Source organism: Anticarsia gemmatalis, chromosome 13 (assembly GCF_050436995.1).
Source record: "Anticarsia gemmatalis isolate Benzon Research Colony breed Stoneville strain chromosome 13, ilAntGemm2 primary, whole genome shotgun sequence".
Taxonomy (NCBI): domain Eukaryota; kingdom Metazoa; phylum Arthropoda; class Insecta; order Lepidoptera; family Erebidae; genus Anticarsia; species Anticarsia gemmatalis.
This window is the reverse complement of record NC_134757.1, coordinates 1363149-1382675: the sequence shown is the minus strand read 5'-3', so window position 1 is coordinate 1382675 and position 19527 is coordinate 1363149. Positions and strand designations below refer to the sequence as shown.

Here is a 19527-nt window from a genome sequence, read left to right as displayed (position 1 = left end):
TGACTAAAAATCGGATGTATTACTATGTTTCATTTTGTGTTCAACGCAAAATAGAAGGCCGTCATTAATTTCTGAACGGAACACTAAATGTATAAATACCCCCTCCACAGCAAATCAATCGTGAAATAATTCAGAAAACGGGTACAAAACGCATTCAAGACGTCAATTCAACAGTTTGTTTTTGTCTATTGCGGAGAATAATAAATACGTGTTTAAATCCAGCTGTGTCTGTGATGAATAAAGTTTTTGGTGGTAGAAAGAAAAGTTTAACTTAAAACTATAGAAACAAATACATTATAAACGTTTGAAAGTGATATTGTGTAGAATAACATCACCCGTAATTTCTTACGGGGTGATTATCCAGCTGCCACAATTTCGTATTATCTCCAAATAGTCAACAAATAATAAAATCATGTCGAGATTTCAATCAAAGAATTCGAGGAACCGTCAGAAGTTAGCCAAGTCGTATTGCTTATGTTTTGATGATGGGAAACCTAAAACACTGGACAATCTTGGCGGTTGTGAGTGCGGAGAATATCCTGACTGTAAGTACTACTGAATTTATTTACATTTATGTTAATTAACTTAATTATTCACTTAAAAACGAGCTATAAAAATGGAAAAGCGGTGACTGTTCATAGCTTGTATACTGAACATATTTTTGTAAAGTTAAGGTTCTAATCATTCAATCTGATAAAATACTTATCCACTCATGGTATTGTAACCAGGAAATACATTACCGCATTTAAATCTGTATAGTGATACTGTTTTTTTTTTAATGTCATATTAAAACCTAAGTATAATAAATATAATTAGAAACAAAGAAAAATAACTGAAAAACAGCTTTCTCAACTCATAGGTAGATATGTGAACTATAATCTTTATTTATGAAAATGAATCGCCAAATGTGTTACCTAGTGCAAAACTATAAAGCGACTCAACCAATAACTTTTTTTTATGGAGTAAAAATAACATAAAAAAAAATGCAAACAATATTTGTGAGCAGAGATTCTCAGGTCAGCTAGTCATTACTAAAGGTTGCTAACAGTCTATTACTACCTACAAAACAATTTTTTTTAAACTATAAAAAAAATAAGATAAAAACAAGTTCTTGATCCATAGAGGTTCATTATGCTATCATTGATGTTGTCGGCATAGGTCATCATATAGAAAGGAACATTATGATATAACTCTCAGTTTTAAATGATGCAATCATTCATATTGTTGCATTAACATCCATTATTATTAATTTAAATTCATATTGTACGTACCTATGCAAATGTCGGGTAGTAACAACATATTACTGACTTAAAAATTAACCTGTTTTTAATATTATGAATGAGAGTGTGTGTGTTCCTTCTTTGTCTTTGAATATTTCATGCTAAAATGGTGAAACAAACTTGGACTCTTAGAGAAATAGATTATGTAGGGGACCCTAAAAAGCTTTTTTTTTTCAAAATACAAGCTTGTTCATTTCATAAGCTTGTACTTAAAATAATCCTTTTAATAAGAGTTTGTTCTATAAAATTGTGTTCATAATAAAAGTAAAGAATCTGTTTATCAGTTAATCAGTATAAGTAGGTTAATTACTCTAATTGGTCCAGCGGTTACATTCTAAGAGTGGTCAATCAACAAAAATGCTTATTGAGCAGAAGATAAAGATACACATTATAACAATGTTCATTATTCATGTAAGACAGAGGTTCCCAAACTATTTTCATCTAACGCCCACTTTCAAAATCAGTTATTTTGTAGCGCCCCCATTTATTTTTCACCTTATAAACCTCAATAACGTATGTATTAGTTTCGCCTGGAGATTAATTAAACCTATCTTCTAAACAAGACTTTTTTTTTACCAGAGAGATAGATTAGGTACCCTACATAAATAATCGTGCGTTCGGTTTGTGTCTTCGGAGGTGGGGATCTCACTTGCGACACTTGAAGATACGAATATTCTTCAGTGTTTGATACCTAACTAAATATCTTAATTAAGATATAAATAGCGTTGTGAACGTTTATATTCATACAACAAAATAGGATAAAAATGTGAACTAAAAATGGATATTGTGTACTTGTGTAGTAGGAGAATTTTAATTTCAATTAATTTTAAAATAAGAAGTAACTGAAGTTTCATATCGCCCCGTAAATCACTTCAGCGCCCCTCATTTTTTTCTGAGCCCCTCACCGCCCCCCTCTAGATCTCCATCGCCCACAAGGGGGCGTTATCGCCCACTTTGGGAAAGACTGATGTAAGATAATAAGAGAAATTCTGTTTTTTTTTTTTTTTTATAACGTTTATTCATATAATACATCACATTATACAATACATACAAAAATCGCCAAACTGTCAACCAGTTTGTTGGCGATAAAAGTATGGTTTATGAAATTATGTAGATGTATTGTTGCTTAACTGGCTTCCGGCTGTGACTTTATCTGTGTAAAATTACTTCCTATATAAATGATCCAGGTTTTATGTGAAGTCCAACAATTTAGTACAGAGCCTTGTATACAAAGTTTGCTGCTAGTGGAAGTATCCAAAATTGAGAATTTAAAGGGTTTAGTAAGGGATAATTATTATTATGCCACTAACAATGACCTGTTGGATACAGTTTCTTTAGTTTGGAAATATGTAAAATTAAAAATTATTATCTAGAATAAAAGTGCAGTGTTGCTTTTACCTTCTTAACATTACTAAGTTGTTGAACTGTACAATATTCTTCCAATTTCAAGTATGACTTCCTCAGGACTCAGGATTAATAGAAAAGTTGGCACAGCTAGTTTCTAAATCTGGATTTCATGAAATAGTTCCCAATGTAGTGTGTGTTACTCACCTCCACCCTATTAATGTAAGGCAAGCATGTAAGATCATTCATTATTAAAAGTATACAACTCAAAGACAGTTGTTTCTATTGATACTCCCAGAACCCCACACTACATGGCGACCCTGCCAATCACAACACAATGGATTTTTTATTTACAAAAAAAATTGAAAATCTCTTGCAAATAGTTGTGCAATCTGGAATTGTAAGCCAAGCTTTTTTTTTTGACTAAAATATGCAACAGGATGTTTTTTGTTTATAAATAAAAATGCAGCTAATTGCACAACCATGTGCAAAGAGTTGTTTACATGCCACACTGTTTTGTTGTGACTAAATCAATGACTCAAATACAGAATTTTAGCTCAAAAACAAATACCTACATAGGTCATCTCAAGAGCATACTGGTACTAGGAAAAAGTCTAATTTTGATATCAATTAGGCAAGTGAATTACTGCATTATAATGTTTAATTAAAGATTAGACAGTAAAAAAATATCCCCTATTTTCGGTATGATAGCTATATCAGGAAAATTCCCACATGGTCTATCGGGAAATAGTTATGCATACTAATGACACACAACTATGCTCAACGAATAGCATAACTAGGTAGTTGTGCTATCATAGCTTGTGAAAATACTAGCTTCTGCCCGCGACTTTGTCCGTGTGAAATGATTGCCCAAGCTCAATTTCACTACAATCTGTCTAGTACTTTTGGCGCGATTTCGACAAACATCCGAACATTTAAACATCCAAATTTTCGCATCTATCATACAAGTAAGCTAATTTCAATAAATTGTTTCAGGTAACGAATGGTTCTGGGAACCACCAACATCGCTGGAATCGAGTTGGGTGATGGTGCACAACGCCCGCCACGTCACCTTCCATCCGTTCTACAGCTCAGGCACAGCCGTCGTGAGGGGCAACGTCGCGCTGGAACATAATTATCACTACTACTGGGAGATCAAGATGCTTACAGAACCATATGGAACTGATATTGTAAGTAACTCTAAAGACGCCGGCAGGGACTAGGGTTTTGTGTTCAGTTCCCGGGACAGGGTCTCTTAATAATTAGAATTAAACTAGCTGATGATGAACTAAGAGAGAATGGGTCATAATTTTCTCCGTTATTGTAAAATTTTTTACTGGAACTCTGCTCCCATTGGTCGTAGCATGATGATATATAGCCTATTGCCTCCCTCGATAAATGTGCTATCTAACACTGAAATATTTTTTCAAATCGGACCAGAAGTTCCTGGGATTAGCGCGTTCAAACAAACACACAAACAAACTCTTCATCTTTATAATATAAGGATTAAGTAATTCAAATAAAATAGTAATTAGAATAGTAGCCCGGAGTTTGGTAGTAATAGGCTCACCTATTCATTGGGATTAATGTATATGTAATTAACGTATTAAATACTTGTATTTCATCCATACATTCTGTCTACACCGTCGGGTATAACAGACATGATACTCATGATAGTATGTAATTAATGGTATAACAATCATAATAAATCAAAAGTATTATCAGCTGATACTATAGGCCTGAAAGTAGGGAGGTTTGTGGTAAAATGTAATCACTTGTTGTTTGTTGGAACACTACATGCTATTAAAATAAAAGTTTATATTAATATTTGCAGAAAATGATAAAAGTAACAAACATTACTAATTGTAAAAAGATTATAATAAACTAAATACAAATAAACGGATCTTATCAGCTTTTTAAGCGGAAGATAAAACATTTTAATGATCGGTAGGTTCAGCAGCTTTTGTCGCGGATTTTTGAAAGATGGGTGGCCGTTTATTGTAACCAAACGGTTCTGACGTACGCAGGTATTAGGGCCACATTACACAACTATATTAGCTTGACCGCTAACTTTAGAAAATAAGTGGAAAAATAAACTAAATACATGCATAAAATCACGTCGTATTTTCACGGACATAAACAGAGACCAAACAACACTACTTGCTACGATCCATAACACTTCCTTTGCCTCATTCACATCCATACATCTTGTCATACAGGCCCGCCGGTTACAAGTAATCAATAATATAAACTAAAAAATATCTTATATTTACAAAAAAACTAGATATAAACAGGAAAAACTCAAATAAAAATTGTGTCAGACACAAATTAATCTCTACAAACATGTGTCTATTTCCCTAGGCCTATAGTAAATAGTAATAGTAAAGAACTCTTACTATGTATTCGTTACAATAAACTTTCATCTCATTGTTTCAGTTCACTTATACTATCTTATCATGTATTTAACACATAGTAATCATTGTGTACATGTATTTACTACAATATTTACTAAACTATGACGGGGGTTTTTATTTTTGCAATTTGCTTTAGACTTTGCAGTAGTGACCTAAATCATATCTTTATACTGCTGCGTTTGTCATAAACATTATTATATAATAGGATACGGGAATTAACACGACTTATTTTATCTTGGATGCCTAAAATTTCGACACAGGTTTCACAGAAAATTAAAATGAATGTACAGTTAAGTTATTTTATGTATTTAGATGCTGATTAAAATTGGTTGAGGAATAAATCAAGTTATTATCTTATTAGGCACCAGCTAACACGCTCAGCTAAGCTAGCGTACAAGGTTTCAGCCCCTAAATAATGATTTTTGTTCAAATAGTAGTCTACGTTTAATCCCTAGTCCACAATATCTCCTTGGTTAATTTATACTAAAATATGCCTAGAAAGCTTAAAATAGACTCAAAATTTCGTTTCTGTAATACCAGTGTGCATATGCGGCTTTATACACTTCGATTTGTAGTTGTTGCGATGTGCACACGTAGAAATTTTATAAAATAAACCTATTGACAACTATCGGTAAATACACACAGTTGTTAAAAAAAGATTATGAATTAAAAGTCAATTAGCGACTACTTTTCCGGTCGCTAACAGCATACCAAAGATGCTACGGAATTAACGATATCAAGATAGTCATTTTCACGCATTTCTCTCTGAAATTACTGTAGCTATGTGTGTGTATTGTTATAAAATGTTGAAAAATAAAGATTGTGTTTGGAAAACTCACACACGGTCATTTGATTCCAAACTTAGCAGAGTTCTATGGTAACCAAATAACTGATAAACATATGTATACTTTTAAATACTTCTAAATACATACATAAATAGATACATTAACATCCAGACTCAGAACAAATAGGTACTCGTGCTCAGTACACAAATATTTGTCCCTGGTGGGATTCGAACCCGCCACACGCGGCGCTGCGGTTATTGCGGCGAGGTGGCCGCTTAAACCAATGCGCCAAACGTGCAGTTACTTACAAGTACCTATACAAAGTATAGTTTTTCTCTGAGCCATATAACTATAGTGTTATTCTTTCTTTGTTTTGTCCTTATCTAAATCAGTTTAGTAATTTAGACGAAAAGGCTCAACAAAAAGACCTTCGTTTTTATATTAGAAGTGGATTCGATTAACAATCGATCAATGATAAGTAGGGACACTTTATCAACTTCCGTATACAACTTTCCTATGCAACTCGAAGGGCACCTTGAGGCCATCTATTGCCCCTGACATAACACGATATTGATAGTGATATCTAACTACTTATATATGTATATCATTTCACCCGTAGATAAAGGTTAGCTAAGTATATAGATAATTGCGATAAGGATAAGTCTGTAGTACTATAGTAGTCTAAACGACATTGTTGCTTTGTTTGTAAGGGGTAATCTCGGAAACTAGTGAATCGATTTTGAAAATTCTTTTGTTGATATAAATCTAGATCTCTGATTTCTATAAGCTTATCTTTGTCATTGGAAAATCAATAAACAAAAAGTCGAATTACACTATAAATTATTTCAGTCAAGAAATCCTGCTTTTCTTATAACTTTTCCAACCCGTAATGTTTATCTAAGATAATAACTAGTAACCGTAGGTTTGCGTGTATAGTATGATCAAGGGTAGCGTGGTTTACACGACTTCGTGATCATATAAGATGACTGGCAATCGCAATATGATCGCACCGTAGTTAGTAAATAATGTATGATCAATCAGCATAGTTACTTTCATATCTTCTTCTTACGTGAATCTTTTTTCTTATTTTTAAGTGTTAATTATAAGTGTTTTGTGAAAAACACCGATAAAAATACCGAGCAAAATAAGTTTTTAAGGATCGTAGCAAGTGGCGTTCTCTGGTCTTTGCCTATTCCCACTAGAAGTATAAATGAATGCACGAACAGTTGACGTTAGACATTGACTACAGTAGGTAGGTAAAGGGGGAGCTCCCCCCCCCTTCCCTGCATCGTCCTCCATTAGAGAGCACTTTGTATTAGCATACAATGCTAATGCGTAATGTAGTCTCGTGTACCATTATTTTGATATTTTGTTACCATTACTTTTTCTATTTGGCAGTCCGCCACAATGTCAATGTTGATAAACAAGCTGTAACTAAAATAACACATGTTTTTAAATTGGTAAGTATATATCACCGGATGCTCTATTTACCTTGAAAAAGGTACAGTTAACAAGTACTAACTACCTTAAAAACGTGGCTCAATAAAAACAAACCTTGGACTTGTGTTTGGCTTCTTTCATAGCTTTTAGTTACATCATTGATTTTCGGATTCACCATATTAATACTGTCATATGCAAGTCAGCTACTTACAGCGTATTCTCCCCACAGATGGTCGGCCTAGGCACAAGGAAGGTGGACACAGTGCGCTCCCGCTACCGTTTCACATCGCTGCTGGGCCAGGACGACGAGTCGTACGGGCTGTCGTACACCGGGGCCGTGCGCCACAGCGACCAGGTCTACAGGGACGGGCCCGGCTTCTGCAAGGGCACCATTGTAGGAGTCAAAGTGGACTTCTGGCAGGGAACTGTTGAGTTCTTCTTGAATAGGAAGTCTAGGGGTAAGTGTGTTGTTATGCAATAGTCCATGAGTTTCTAACCTTTATAAGTGTAATTATAATAATATTTATCGAGAGAAGCCGGAGTTTGTTTACGAGCCAGGTAATTTTTAAGTTCTTCCTTTTAGGTAGAACTAGAAAGCAGTTCATTTCCAAGTACTTGCATACAATTACATACATATTATCATATTACGCCCGTTATACCCGAAGTAGTGGTGTATGAAACACGCCCACGTTTCACCATCAACAATGTTGGTGTCCCCATGTGGGGGCGAGCCATAAACCGGACATTACCAACCTTCAAACTACTATTGTGAATAATGTAAGGTAAATTGTAAAAAGTCAATATAATCAATAGCACTTTGTCCTTACTAGGAATCAGCTCGGGTCCTCGCGCCGTGTCTAGATATGCTCTATCGAACACTATTTTTAAACTACCCTCATCTTCTTCCAGGAGTAGCCTTCTTCAACCTCCGGCGGCACCCGACAGCAACCCTCATCCCGATGGTGAGCTCCACCGCAGCACAGTCATCCATACGCCTGGTCTACTCCAGCTCCTGGCAAGCCTCACTCCTCGTGGATGCCGCTAAGATACTAGGCGCTTCAACGTGTGGAGAGCCGTTCCTACCTCCAGGGCTAAAGAATAAGTTGAAGTCGCAGTTCTGGATGACTCTGCCGGGTGAAGGTAAGATATGCTTTTAAATATATTTTTTGTACTAAGGCTTGTGTTAGTTCGTTCGTAGCAGCTTCTTCAGGTCGCATTTAATACTGCCTGAACCATAGTCAACAGACTTTGGAAGGTTATATAGTTGTAGAGTTCGTTTCGTTATGTTTTTAAGATGGGATGACAAGGGACCTAAGCTTTAAAACTATAGTCTGACAACTTATTAGAGAGCCTTGTATGTAACGTTCGCGGTTGGCGAAGATATATACAAAATGTAGAGTTTAGAGCATCAGTGAACTGCAAGCCATGCAGCTGACGGCGGCCTGTCTGATACATTTACTTTATTTTAGAAAACCTAGATCATTAGGTGCGAAGAAAACGGGAGCGAAGAGCGCGCCATCTGACAGATGAGCGCGGCGCGCGCTGTTTCTTTTGTTGTTTCACGCGCAAAAGAGCATGTGTGTAAAGGCACCTATAGTACGGCCGCTGAGTAATTACCGATTTGACAGATTATTCTTTAAATTAACCGATATAACCTTGCACGAGCGACACATTTGCCGAATGATTTAGAATACCACTTTAATATAAAACTTTATGTCAAAATATCAGAATTAAATAATGTTCCAATAAACACTGTTTCAAAACTTAAAATATTTTGTAAATAATATGAAAACATTTATTTTTTGTTTTTTGGCGCGCTTGTATAAAGTTACATCGTGCGGATTCGTGCGTCTAGTTTTCATAGTGATGTGCTTAATAGTATTCGGTCCGAATAATCATTGGAATAGGTATGATTTTTATTTCAAGGAATATTGATGGAATATAGGAATATGGATATTTATTTTATTTCATCAAGGATACTCCACCTAATGAAGAACTTGTGTCTTTAACTATTATTATTTAATTACACTCTATACTAGAATATTTAAAAACAAACTGTTTCAAAATGATATTAGGGTTACTGGTTCAGTCACTTCACTACAAGTATTGTCAATTTGTCATGTGTCAAATCGGTAATAACTCAGCGGCCCTACTATAATAAGTATAATCTAGAATTCCTTGAAACATTAGTAATAATTAATATTTGACCTAATTAAAAAATAACTGATTTCGAATCCATATTAATTATTTTTCAAAAGATAGCATATATAAATAAATCATTACCAAAAACATTTCAGAGTCATGATATTGACAGATGCATAAGTCATGACAATCACTAGTAGGTAGTCTAATTTAACTGAACCGTTACAACAAACTTGTTCACTGATAACACAATACTATGTTAAATAAATTATTGTTTATGTTTGTAAGATTAACATGTCGGAAAAGTTTGACAGTGTAGTAAATAATAAGATTATGTAGGACAATGTCTGTGTTTATAAAAATCTGAGATTAAAATGTTTACGGGGAATTTCCAAATTTAAACAATACTAGTATTGTCTAATTTAGGTGTCAATTAAAGGCCTAATTATTAACGAATATTTGACAGGGCTGATGTTTATTTATTTGAAGTTTGTAACAGGCTGTGTTTTATAGTTTAATGATATCTTGCACTTTTACAATGCGATGTCATGATTGCTATTATATTATTTACATAAAATTGGTTAAATTATGAGTTCTGAATGAATGAGGTTTTGAATTATTGTCATCAAAAATTAAGTTTAAGAAAGTATAAATATAGGCGTTACTAATTAAAAAACCAACAACAAAATGGAGTCCAAAAATGCACCTTGAATTAATAGAATGTCGAAGATTTATTCAAAATATACAATAAAATCAGGAAAAAACAAACAATTTATCACTAAGAGACTGTTATCATTATCTGTAAGGTCTCGTTATTTAGTCTGCCTCCTCGTGTGTCGGTTATAATTGGGCTACAGATAAAAATGTTATTATAATAATCATATTTAAAACTATGTTATATATAGAACACCTTGGACGGGGATGTAAATAAGATTGAGTATCGATTGATATCGTTTCAGGAGTAAACAAATTGTGCAATAAAATTTTGAGAAAAATGTTCTCGAAAATGTATATTTTTCGTTTCGTTTTATGAGAACCATAGTCTTACGACATTTTATGTTTGTTTTTTAAGATTGAGATAAGGACTTGATTTTATATCCGCAGATTGATTTTGATTTTGTAAATATTTCAAAATTATTTTTCGAATAAGTTTTTATAAATATCAAATATCAGTAGCGCGATTCTATACATTCGTTCGTTACTGTCGAGTATCGAAAGTTTGACATTTATTATGTACTGCCAAACTGGTTCCTATACGACCGTCAGAGGAGCTGGTCAAATTTTCATACATAATTTCTCGATGACAGGTCGGTTGTCAGTAGTCGATAGTAGTAGAGAATCGAGCTACAGCTAAAATTAAATAGTTGTATGTGATATTCCGTGCGATTGAATATCATAATAACTATGTCCTGAAGTGATTAAGTAATAGGTAACAGTGTATCTTCACATTATTTGTTTCTAATTATTGTTTGTCTTATTTTCAGGATGTGCTTTATATGCAGATGAAAGAGAAGCGAGGGCAGATAACTCAACGTTAGAAGATAAAATCGACGCTAGTGATGTGGTGAGTACTTTTGTATTTAGATAGTACGATCAGACTATACAATTTAGAATTTTAGATAAAAAACATATCGAAATATTGTAGAAATTATGATTTTGTTGAACACAGATTACGATTTGTATTTGTTACATATCTAGGCGAATTCAAACAGCCGGCTGTAAAAAATGTATTAGAAATTCAATATTTATCTGCCGTGTCTGTATATATTTATTAAAATACTATGACGATTTCAAATACTTGTCAAAAGTTTAGAAATAAAACATATTTCACTTTGACTTGTTGTTTTCGATGAATTATGTCTGATATTCAAAACTGTATATTCTGGTCGTATCGTTATTTCAGTTTGTGTTTGTTATAATTAATTTAAGGGGCGCTATTCGTTACACACCAGGCGTATTTTTGGCGTTTTAGTTACCTACGGACGTATTTATATCTGATGCTTATGAAATGCTTATTTGAGAAATGTATACGTTACTGCATATACACCCGTATACACATTAACGTATACACTCCTATTCGGCTTCCATGTGACACATCAATCTAACGAATAATATACGCTGAAAATATGCCTGGTGAAAATCTAAATTACCTTTAAATGCTAGTTTAAGAATGGTGTGGTTTTATATTGCATGTTTAAGTCCGGTTTTCGCTACTTCTAAATAAGTATTAGGTAAAGTTTATAAACTATTGCGGTTTGTACTTGTTTTGTTGTTTGTTTTTTGTTCGTCAAATGCATGAACGGGTGGTACTTTTAACAATGGTCAACGGAGGAACGGATTTATGAAGCAAAGCCTTGCATTGTAATATTGATTTATTTTAAATAGTCTGATACACTTATAAGGGTATATTCCCGGTGTCCACCCTGGGTGGACAGAGACACAAATCTTTTAAAAAGTTCTCGGTGTCCACCCCTGGGGGACAGTGAGAATTAATTTTAAATTATTCCCGCTGGCCACCCCGGGTGGACAAAGACACGAGTTTCATATTACTACTCTCGATGTTCACCGCCGGTGGACAAAGCCACTGCTTAAATAAACATTCTCAACGTCCACGCTTGCTGGAATTGGGTGTAAATAATTATAACAAAATTAATTAAGTAGGTATATAGTTTAATCATATTATCAACATCTCTAGGGTAAATAGAAGTAGGTACACTATCTGTTGTGTGTTTTCCCATATAATGTTGATTGACCCTAAGTTGCGGCACTTATTAAACCAAGGTATAAGTTATTATAACAATAAACGTAAAAAAATATATTTTAAGTGATCATTTTATTCACGACATGCGAATGGGACTTGTCAATGGGGACTTCAATATTGATTTATTTCTAGAAAGGATGAGGATGTAAAGATTTTTTTGTGACTTTGATTAATACCTATTGTGAGAATTATTTGTGTAGATTGCAAAAGTAAATTAATACCTATTGTGAGAATTATTTGTGTAGATTGCAAAAGTAAAAGATGTTGATAATATTATTAAACTATATACCTACTTAATTAATTTTGTTATAATTATTTACACCCAATTCCAGCAAGCGTGGACGTTGAGAATGTTTATTTAAGCAGTGGCTTTGTCCACCGGCGGTGAACATCGAGAGTAGTAATATGAAACTCGTGTCTTTGTCCACCCGGGGTGGCCAGCGAAAATAATTTAAAATTAATTCTCACTGTCCCCCAGGGGTGGACACCGAGAACTTTTTAAAAGATTTGTGTCTCTGTCCACCCGGGGTGGACAAGCAGGGGGTGGACACCGGGAATATACCCTTATAAGTGCTAGTAGGCCTTTAAGTGTTATAAATGATAACATATTTACAAAATAAAATTAATTCAATGACTGAGAAAATAATTTATACTTACTTACTCATGTTTAGGATTATTTTCTTGTATAAAACACTATAATATGTACATTAATTTGTGTCGAAATATAATATTCGTAAAAACTATTTATAATGAATGTATTTGATTACTTATTATTTAGTAAAAAATATCTATTTATATTATATAGTAAAAGCTATCTATTTATATCAGTATATTAATTTCTAGTATATTCTAAACGTGTTAATTTTATAATATAGTTGAAAGTAGATCAATTACATTAAACCGATTGACATTGTAACCTTGTCACTTATTGCAATCAATTATAATTATATAAGTACTTGTTACTTATTGAATAATTAATAATACATTGTAATAGAGTTGTAGAATTAACCTTCAATCGTAAAATTAGATCATCTTTATATATATAATTCTTCTGTAAGTGTGTATGTCACTGAACTTCTCTTAAACGACTGGACCGATTTTGATGAAATTTTTTGTGTGTGTTGAAGGGGATCTGAGAATGGTTTAGATTCACAATTTTGTCCGCTAGACCATGTTTTTTTTTAATTTTTATGGCAAAACAACGTTTGCCGGGTTAGCTAGTAATCTATATATTTATTATTTGTCAATTCAAGTAATTAACTTATCGTAAACAGAATCTGGCTCTTCATAAATTATCATAATACATTAATTTGTAAGATATTAAAGTACTCATGTACTAAAAATCTAAGTTTGATTTTTACTACTGATATCCTTAAGTGTCATATTGCCCTCCGTGCTTCGGAGGGCACGTTAAAAGTCGGTCCCGGTTGTTATCTTCTCAGATAACAATTGTTAAGCCACGTCAAAGGCCTTCGGGCGGCTTGAACAACTTTGACACTAGGTTGGCCACTAACCAAACGATAAGAAGAAGTGTCATGTTGATTGAAACATTGTCCCGGATAGTTCCAGTTTCATAGTTTCTGAATAAGTATCGGTTAGTTTATCAAGTGGAAAATTGACAGATTTTCTCAACATTTCTTATAATTATACATATAGAATGTATGGTCCGTCACTTATTCAAGCAACTAGCGCTCGGATGTATAAACTATCTTATTATATAAAACTCCAGCAAGCGTAAGAATAAATGTGATGAATAAAATGAGTTGGCAAAACTGCCCATTAGCGTCTACATGACCAATTTATCAATTTTTGTATATACTTAATGAACAGTCAATGATATAATGTAATAATAATTAGCACCTACTGTTATTATGAATGTAATTTTTATCTCTTATTATTGCACTTAATGAGACACCTACAAGTATATTACCAATTAAGATTATTATATTACAAACATTCTTATAAATAATTACGTGTAGACTGATTTTTTTGTCGATATAAGAATTTAAAGTTGATTAAATCGGTCTTATGTCTTGCAAAAAGGTTAGGTGCGTACTCAAAATCGGTAGTCCTGCATGACAAGATATATGGATGTGAATGAAGCAAAGGCAGTTTGTAAGGATCGTATCTGCCTACCCCTATCGGGAGAAGGCGTGATTTTACGTATGTATGTATTAACATTAATCATTATTAATAAATTTCTTCAGGCAATAACGTCATAAACAACTTTGTATACTATTATATACACTATTAGGAATAGTTCCTTTATCTTACACTAGAGGCGCTGATACACTACACTTAGGAGAACAAATTGTAATATAAGTATGTAAAATAAAAAATAAAATAAATTTAACTCATTAATTTCCCACTGCTGGGCAAGGGTTCCCTACCGTAATGAGGGAGGGGTTAGGCCTTGAGTCCACCACGCTGGCCAAGTGCGGGTTGGGGACTTTGCATGCCCTCAATAAATGTATTAAACAAATTTTAGGCATGCAAAGTTTCCTCACGATGTTTTTCCTTCACCGTTGGAGCATGTGATAATTATTTCTAATACACACATAACTTCGAAAAGTCATTGGTGTGTTGCCTCGGGTTCGAACCTGCGACCACTTGAGTGGGAGGTGTCAATTTATACCACTCGGCTATCACTGCTCTATATCTATGCATACTAAGTATGTATGAATTGTAAATAATACAGGCGTATGTTTTTAATTATATTGTGCATGCGATTGACAAGGGTGTTAAGACTTAAGTTGCATGATTTAAAACGAATAGTGAGGCCATTACTTATTCTGGAGCCATTTCCATAAAATTACGATATAAATGATAGCGAAGAGCACAAAGAGTTTTTGCATGCGCCTGTAAATATACCACGAGAAATCAAAGCTGAGAAAGAAACAATATAATTTATCATTTACCTGCTTCTCAGTGTTGGGGATTTGACTTCGATAACAGAATATTATGCATGAAAATATTCAAATTTAAACGATATTTTGGGAATATTTATATATTTGGAAATATTGACTTCAATTAAATCAGACTTTTCTAATAATATTTTCATTGGGACTCTAATAATAATATGCTGAAAGTTTAAAAGAAACCATAAATCTTATGTAACAGTAGCGTTTCTTCCTCAGTCCCTGACAAGCGGTATGAAGAGGAAGCACTGGCATAGAAGATGGTAGCGTTACACCGTGACGTCATCAACAGCTGACTAATGACGTCATCAAATACTTTATGAATTCTAGTTACAATTTTAATTCTAGATGAGTAACTGCAGAATACTTAAACATCTATCAATTTTAAGGAGCGCTTAAGTGCATCATAGCGATAAAGATGTGCATAACTTTAATTTGAGTCATGTTTCTACATTCTGCCGTGTGTTAGTGCACTGGGTGCATTAAAGGCAATTCGATGTCGGTTTTTTTTAATCTGTTGTGTATTTTCAAATGTTTACTGAGTTTGACGTGAAATATGACTCGGAAGTATGTATCTATGAGATTAAGGTTGTGCTTTACGCTACCACCGTGAGTTGATTTTTCGTTTAGTAACTCATATTGTATAAGTAATTTAAATGATTGTGTACCTTGTGACATTGTTATTAGCCGAATCCACACCAAACTATCTTCAGTAGTAGATAATTCCTTTCAACCGTTCCTGAACGCGATCGAAGCGCGATAGATGTTTTGGTGTGGATCCGACTATTTTCACAATCTCATATTAATATAGTTGACGAATTTATTAATGCTCAAATTAAGTAGGTGCTTTTTAACTCAATTATAAGAATAACAAACTATTTTTGGAATGATATTTAAATTAAGTGACAATGTAAATGTTTTCTGTATATTAGTATAGGTAGATTAATTGTTTAAATGAGAAGACTGTAAATAAATCGATGTTATTTAATTTATTAAATTACTTTTATTTTATACCTAAATAAAGCAAGGCTTTGTTTCATGCCATCAAGGATTAAACTCTTAGGTAGAATTTAATAAATTTGTTTTTTCCTCTGCTAAAAATTAGGAACTAAGGTAATAAAATTAAAGATGCTCATCATTACTAACCAACAATGATTGCATATCAAACTAAAATAAGTCCACAACTCGCACTTGGCAAGCGTGGTGGACTCAAGACATGCTCTCTTGTTCGGGAGGAGACCCTTGCCCAACAGTGGGATAGTAAGGGGTCAATTTTATTTTTCTTTTCAATTTGTCCAAATGAATTTTCTATCGCATTTTTCGTACTACCCTCATTTTAAAAGTTCGTTTTTCATATTTTATTGTGTTAAAGGTCCATTCATACGCATGTGTGCAGTGCAAGGATGAGATCCTGGGCCCGTGCGTGACCTGGGCCCTAGAGTTTTAAACCTGAAACTAACCTCTGCACCCATTAGTAAGGAACTACTCTTAAAACATATCGGCTAAGATTATGGGAAAATCACATGAAGTATAGATAGATGAATCTTGTGATTTTCTTATAGATTTTAGCTGATATTTCAATAAGAGGTGGAGGGATAACTTAATAATATAAGTGTGTAAGAATTTGCAACGCATTTTTTTTAACCTATACTTACTGTCCCATTGTTGGGCAAAGGTCTCCCCCAAACTTCTCCAACGGTCTCTATCGTTAGCTATTTCCTGCCACTCTTACAGATAAATGTCTAAATCGTCGCATTGAAAACTAGAAATCTTTTTTTTTTAAACAATGATCCCATGTATTTAATAAAGCTATTGCCCCGCGGTTTCACTCGCGTTATATAGTTGTTTCGCTTCCAGACATTAGTGGTGATAATTATTTCTCCGACCTATTTTGGCCATAGCGACCACTTCGACTCCTAAACATATTGGTGGGCTCAGACACAGTAGACTATTGAATATCAAATCTATCTAGAAATCAGCACTTTTTAACGAACGGTTTTTCGTCTTTTATTATGAACTAGCTGACCCGCGCAACTTCGCTTGCGTCACATAAGAGAGAATGGGTCAAATTTTTTCCCGCTTTTGTAACATTTTTTACTGGTACTCTGCTCCTTTTGGTCGTAGCGTGATGATATATATAGCCTGTAGCCTTCCTCGATAAATGGGCTATCTAACACTGATAGAATTTTTCAAATCGGACCAATAGTTCTTGAGATTAGCGCGTTCAAACAAACAAACTTCAGCTTTATAATATTAGTATAGATTAGTATAGATAGGTACGGACCACGGTACTGCCTTTTTTAATTATTCTCAAACATAAGTTTTAAGTTCTAGTTTAAGTTTGCTATTGATTCTTACACTAAATATAAAATTAAAGTACAATAGTTACCTAATAAATGTATTAAATTATATTCTATTTGTTTCCAGTTGGGCAGCGCGTTCGCATTTAACGGGTACTACTCAGACAGCGTGGACGTGGATCACCGCATCGCGCTCATATACGACGAAGTACCCATGTTATAAACTAACTGTTTATAAGGATATAATCTCAATATCAATAGTCGTTTCAATACAATAGACAATCTGTAGGATTTCTTATGCCCGGTTTTGAGGCACATTTAGCGGTAGTTTATCTATTCAATAGCGTTTAAGCTTATATGACAACATGAGCATTTGAATAGATAAACTACCGCTAAATGTGCCTCAGAAACCGGGGGATAATCATCTTTTTAATATCATAGACAATCTGTATGTTTAATCAATTTTCAATATCAGTAGTGCAATTTTCTACAGTCTTTACCATCGATTTCAGCGTTTGACATTTAAAAATATTTGAAGTGAAATACGCTAGGGGCGCTGATTACTCTTTTCATAAAATTTTTCGATAGTCAATAATTGTGGTAGTAAATAACCTCACATGACTTAAAAATAAGATGTATTTGGGTATAGTTAAAATTTTGTCCCTCTTTCTGACTTTAAAGTCGAGACGAGTTTCAAAATTAAAGACCAATGTCGCCATGAAATGGGCCGAAACGACTCCTTATAAGAGAGACTTTCTTATCGATATTTGTGGGAATAGAATTATCACTATACCAACTTTTATTTGAGCCAGTGACATCTAAATTTTGTGCCAACATTAATAACTCTATACTTATACATATCTCAATAATAATAATTACAATATACATTTCATATTTTAATGGTTCTAAACACAATACAGCACACGTAGATACATAGTTACTGCAACTAATATAAATAGACAATTTTATTCATACTTATATAATAATCGACTAAATAATTCTTTAGTTATACTGCCCCATTACTTGTTATTTATTTTTTAAGGTAAAGGCGTTAATCCATTTTTATTTGGATGATTTGGATTAAGGGGAAGTTAGGTCTTAAATACTTTTATACATTTGGGAAATTCGAAACAAATACAACAGACATTTGAACATCTGCGTATAAGGGCCGCGGGTTCGATTCCCAAACGGAACAAATATTTATGTGATCCCTAAATAGTTGCGATGGTTGTAATTTGGCAACCATGTTTGTATGTTTGTAAAAGTATTTCTGAATGGATATTGTGACGTCACTGACTCGCATGTTAATTGATTTACTTGTGACGTGTAACGTGAATTTCTTCTTGCACAAAACGCATAATTAGATTAATTTATTTTGGTGATAGTGTTAAACTGATTTTTAAACTCTTTCTGAGACGTTACTTGGTAAGGAGTAATGGTATTTTACTTTAACATAAGAGCTATATAGCTAATATTATTTCAATGTAATGAAACACAGGAGTTATTCCTAGTGCATAAGTTGTCTTTTATAAAAAGAAAATGTATATGTATAATATGTATATGTCTGAGCTAAGACCAACGGGAGTTGAAAAATGTAACGATAATTAAAATATTGGTTTTTATTACGTACTTTTAAAGGTTTTATGATGTATAATAATTTCAAACTAATTTTATTATTGTGTTTAATTAAATTTTATGAAATAATATCGAATTACAATTATTTGGACGTAGTATGAAAACATTTTATGTGAAGTATACCTAAGTATTTAATAAAGTAACAGCTCTTTCCTATAATAATATCATGTAGGTATTTCTACCTGTCTTTTATTACGTCTAAGTACAAGTATTATGAAATATTTTCAGATGTATGTGTATAGATATTAGTCTTCTAGTTAAATTAAATGAATACAATACTCGTATTGTGGTTATTTTTCTATTAAAAATCCCTGAAAACATTATTGTTGTTTTATTCTATGTTTGTATGCACAGAAGTGCCCAATTTTCTGTCATTGGCATGATTAGCCTGTGGAAAGGTAAATCTGTAAGAATATCTTGGATAAACAACTTCTATCCTATTTGGGACCCAAAGCGGATGCATCTCTGGAATAGGGGCAATACAAATAGAATCAAAACAGAATAGATA

General features: G+C 33.4%; 1 protein-coding gene across 3 annotated transcripts; it reads left to right on the top strand.

Annotated features, from left to right (window-relative positions):
- Positions 1–114: 114 nt before the first annotated feature.
- On the top strand, positions 115–19088 carry LOC142977673 (SPRY domain-containing SOCS box protein 3-like). Of its 3 annotated transcripts, XM_076121746.1 has the most exons (7): positions 115–545; positions 3621–3814; positions 7493–7721; positions 8173–8403; positions 10890–10969; positions 16457–16558; positions 17512–19088. In XM_076121746.1, the coding sequence occupies exons 1-6, from the start codon at positions 413–415 to the stop codon at positions 16529–16531; spliced, it is 942 nt and encodes a 313-aa protein (XP_075977861.1). In that variant the 5' UTR covers positions 115–412; the 3' UTR covers positions 16532–16558; positions 17512–19088. The 3 variants fall into 3 exon arrangements, with proteins under 3 accessions (XP_075977861.1, XP_075977860.1, XP_075977862.1); XM_076121745.1 differs by lacking the exon at positions 16457–16558 and having other exon boundaries at positions 116–545; XM_076121747.1 differs by lacking the exons at positions 16457–16558; positions 17512–19088 and adding an exon at positions 15304–16089 and having other exon boundaries at positions 117–545.
- Positions 19089–19527: the final 439 nt, after the last annotated feature.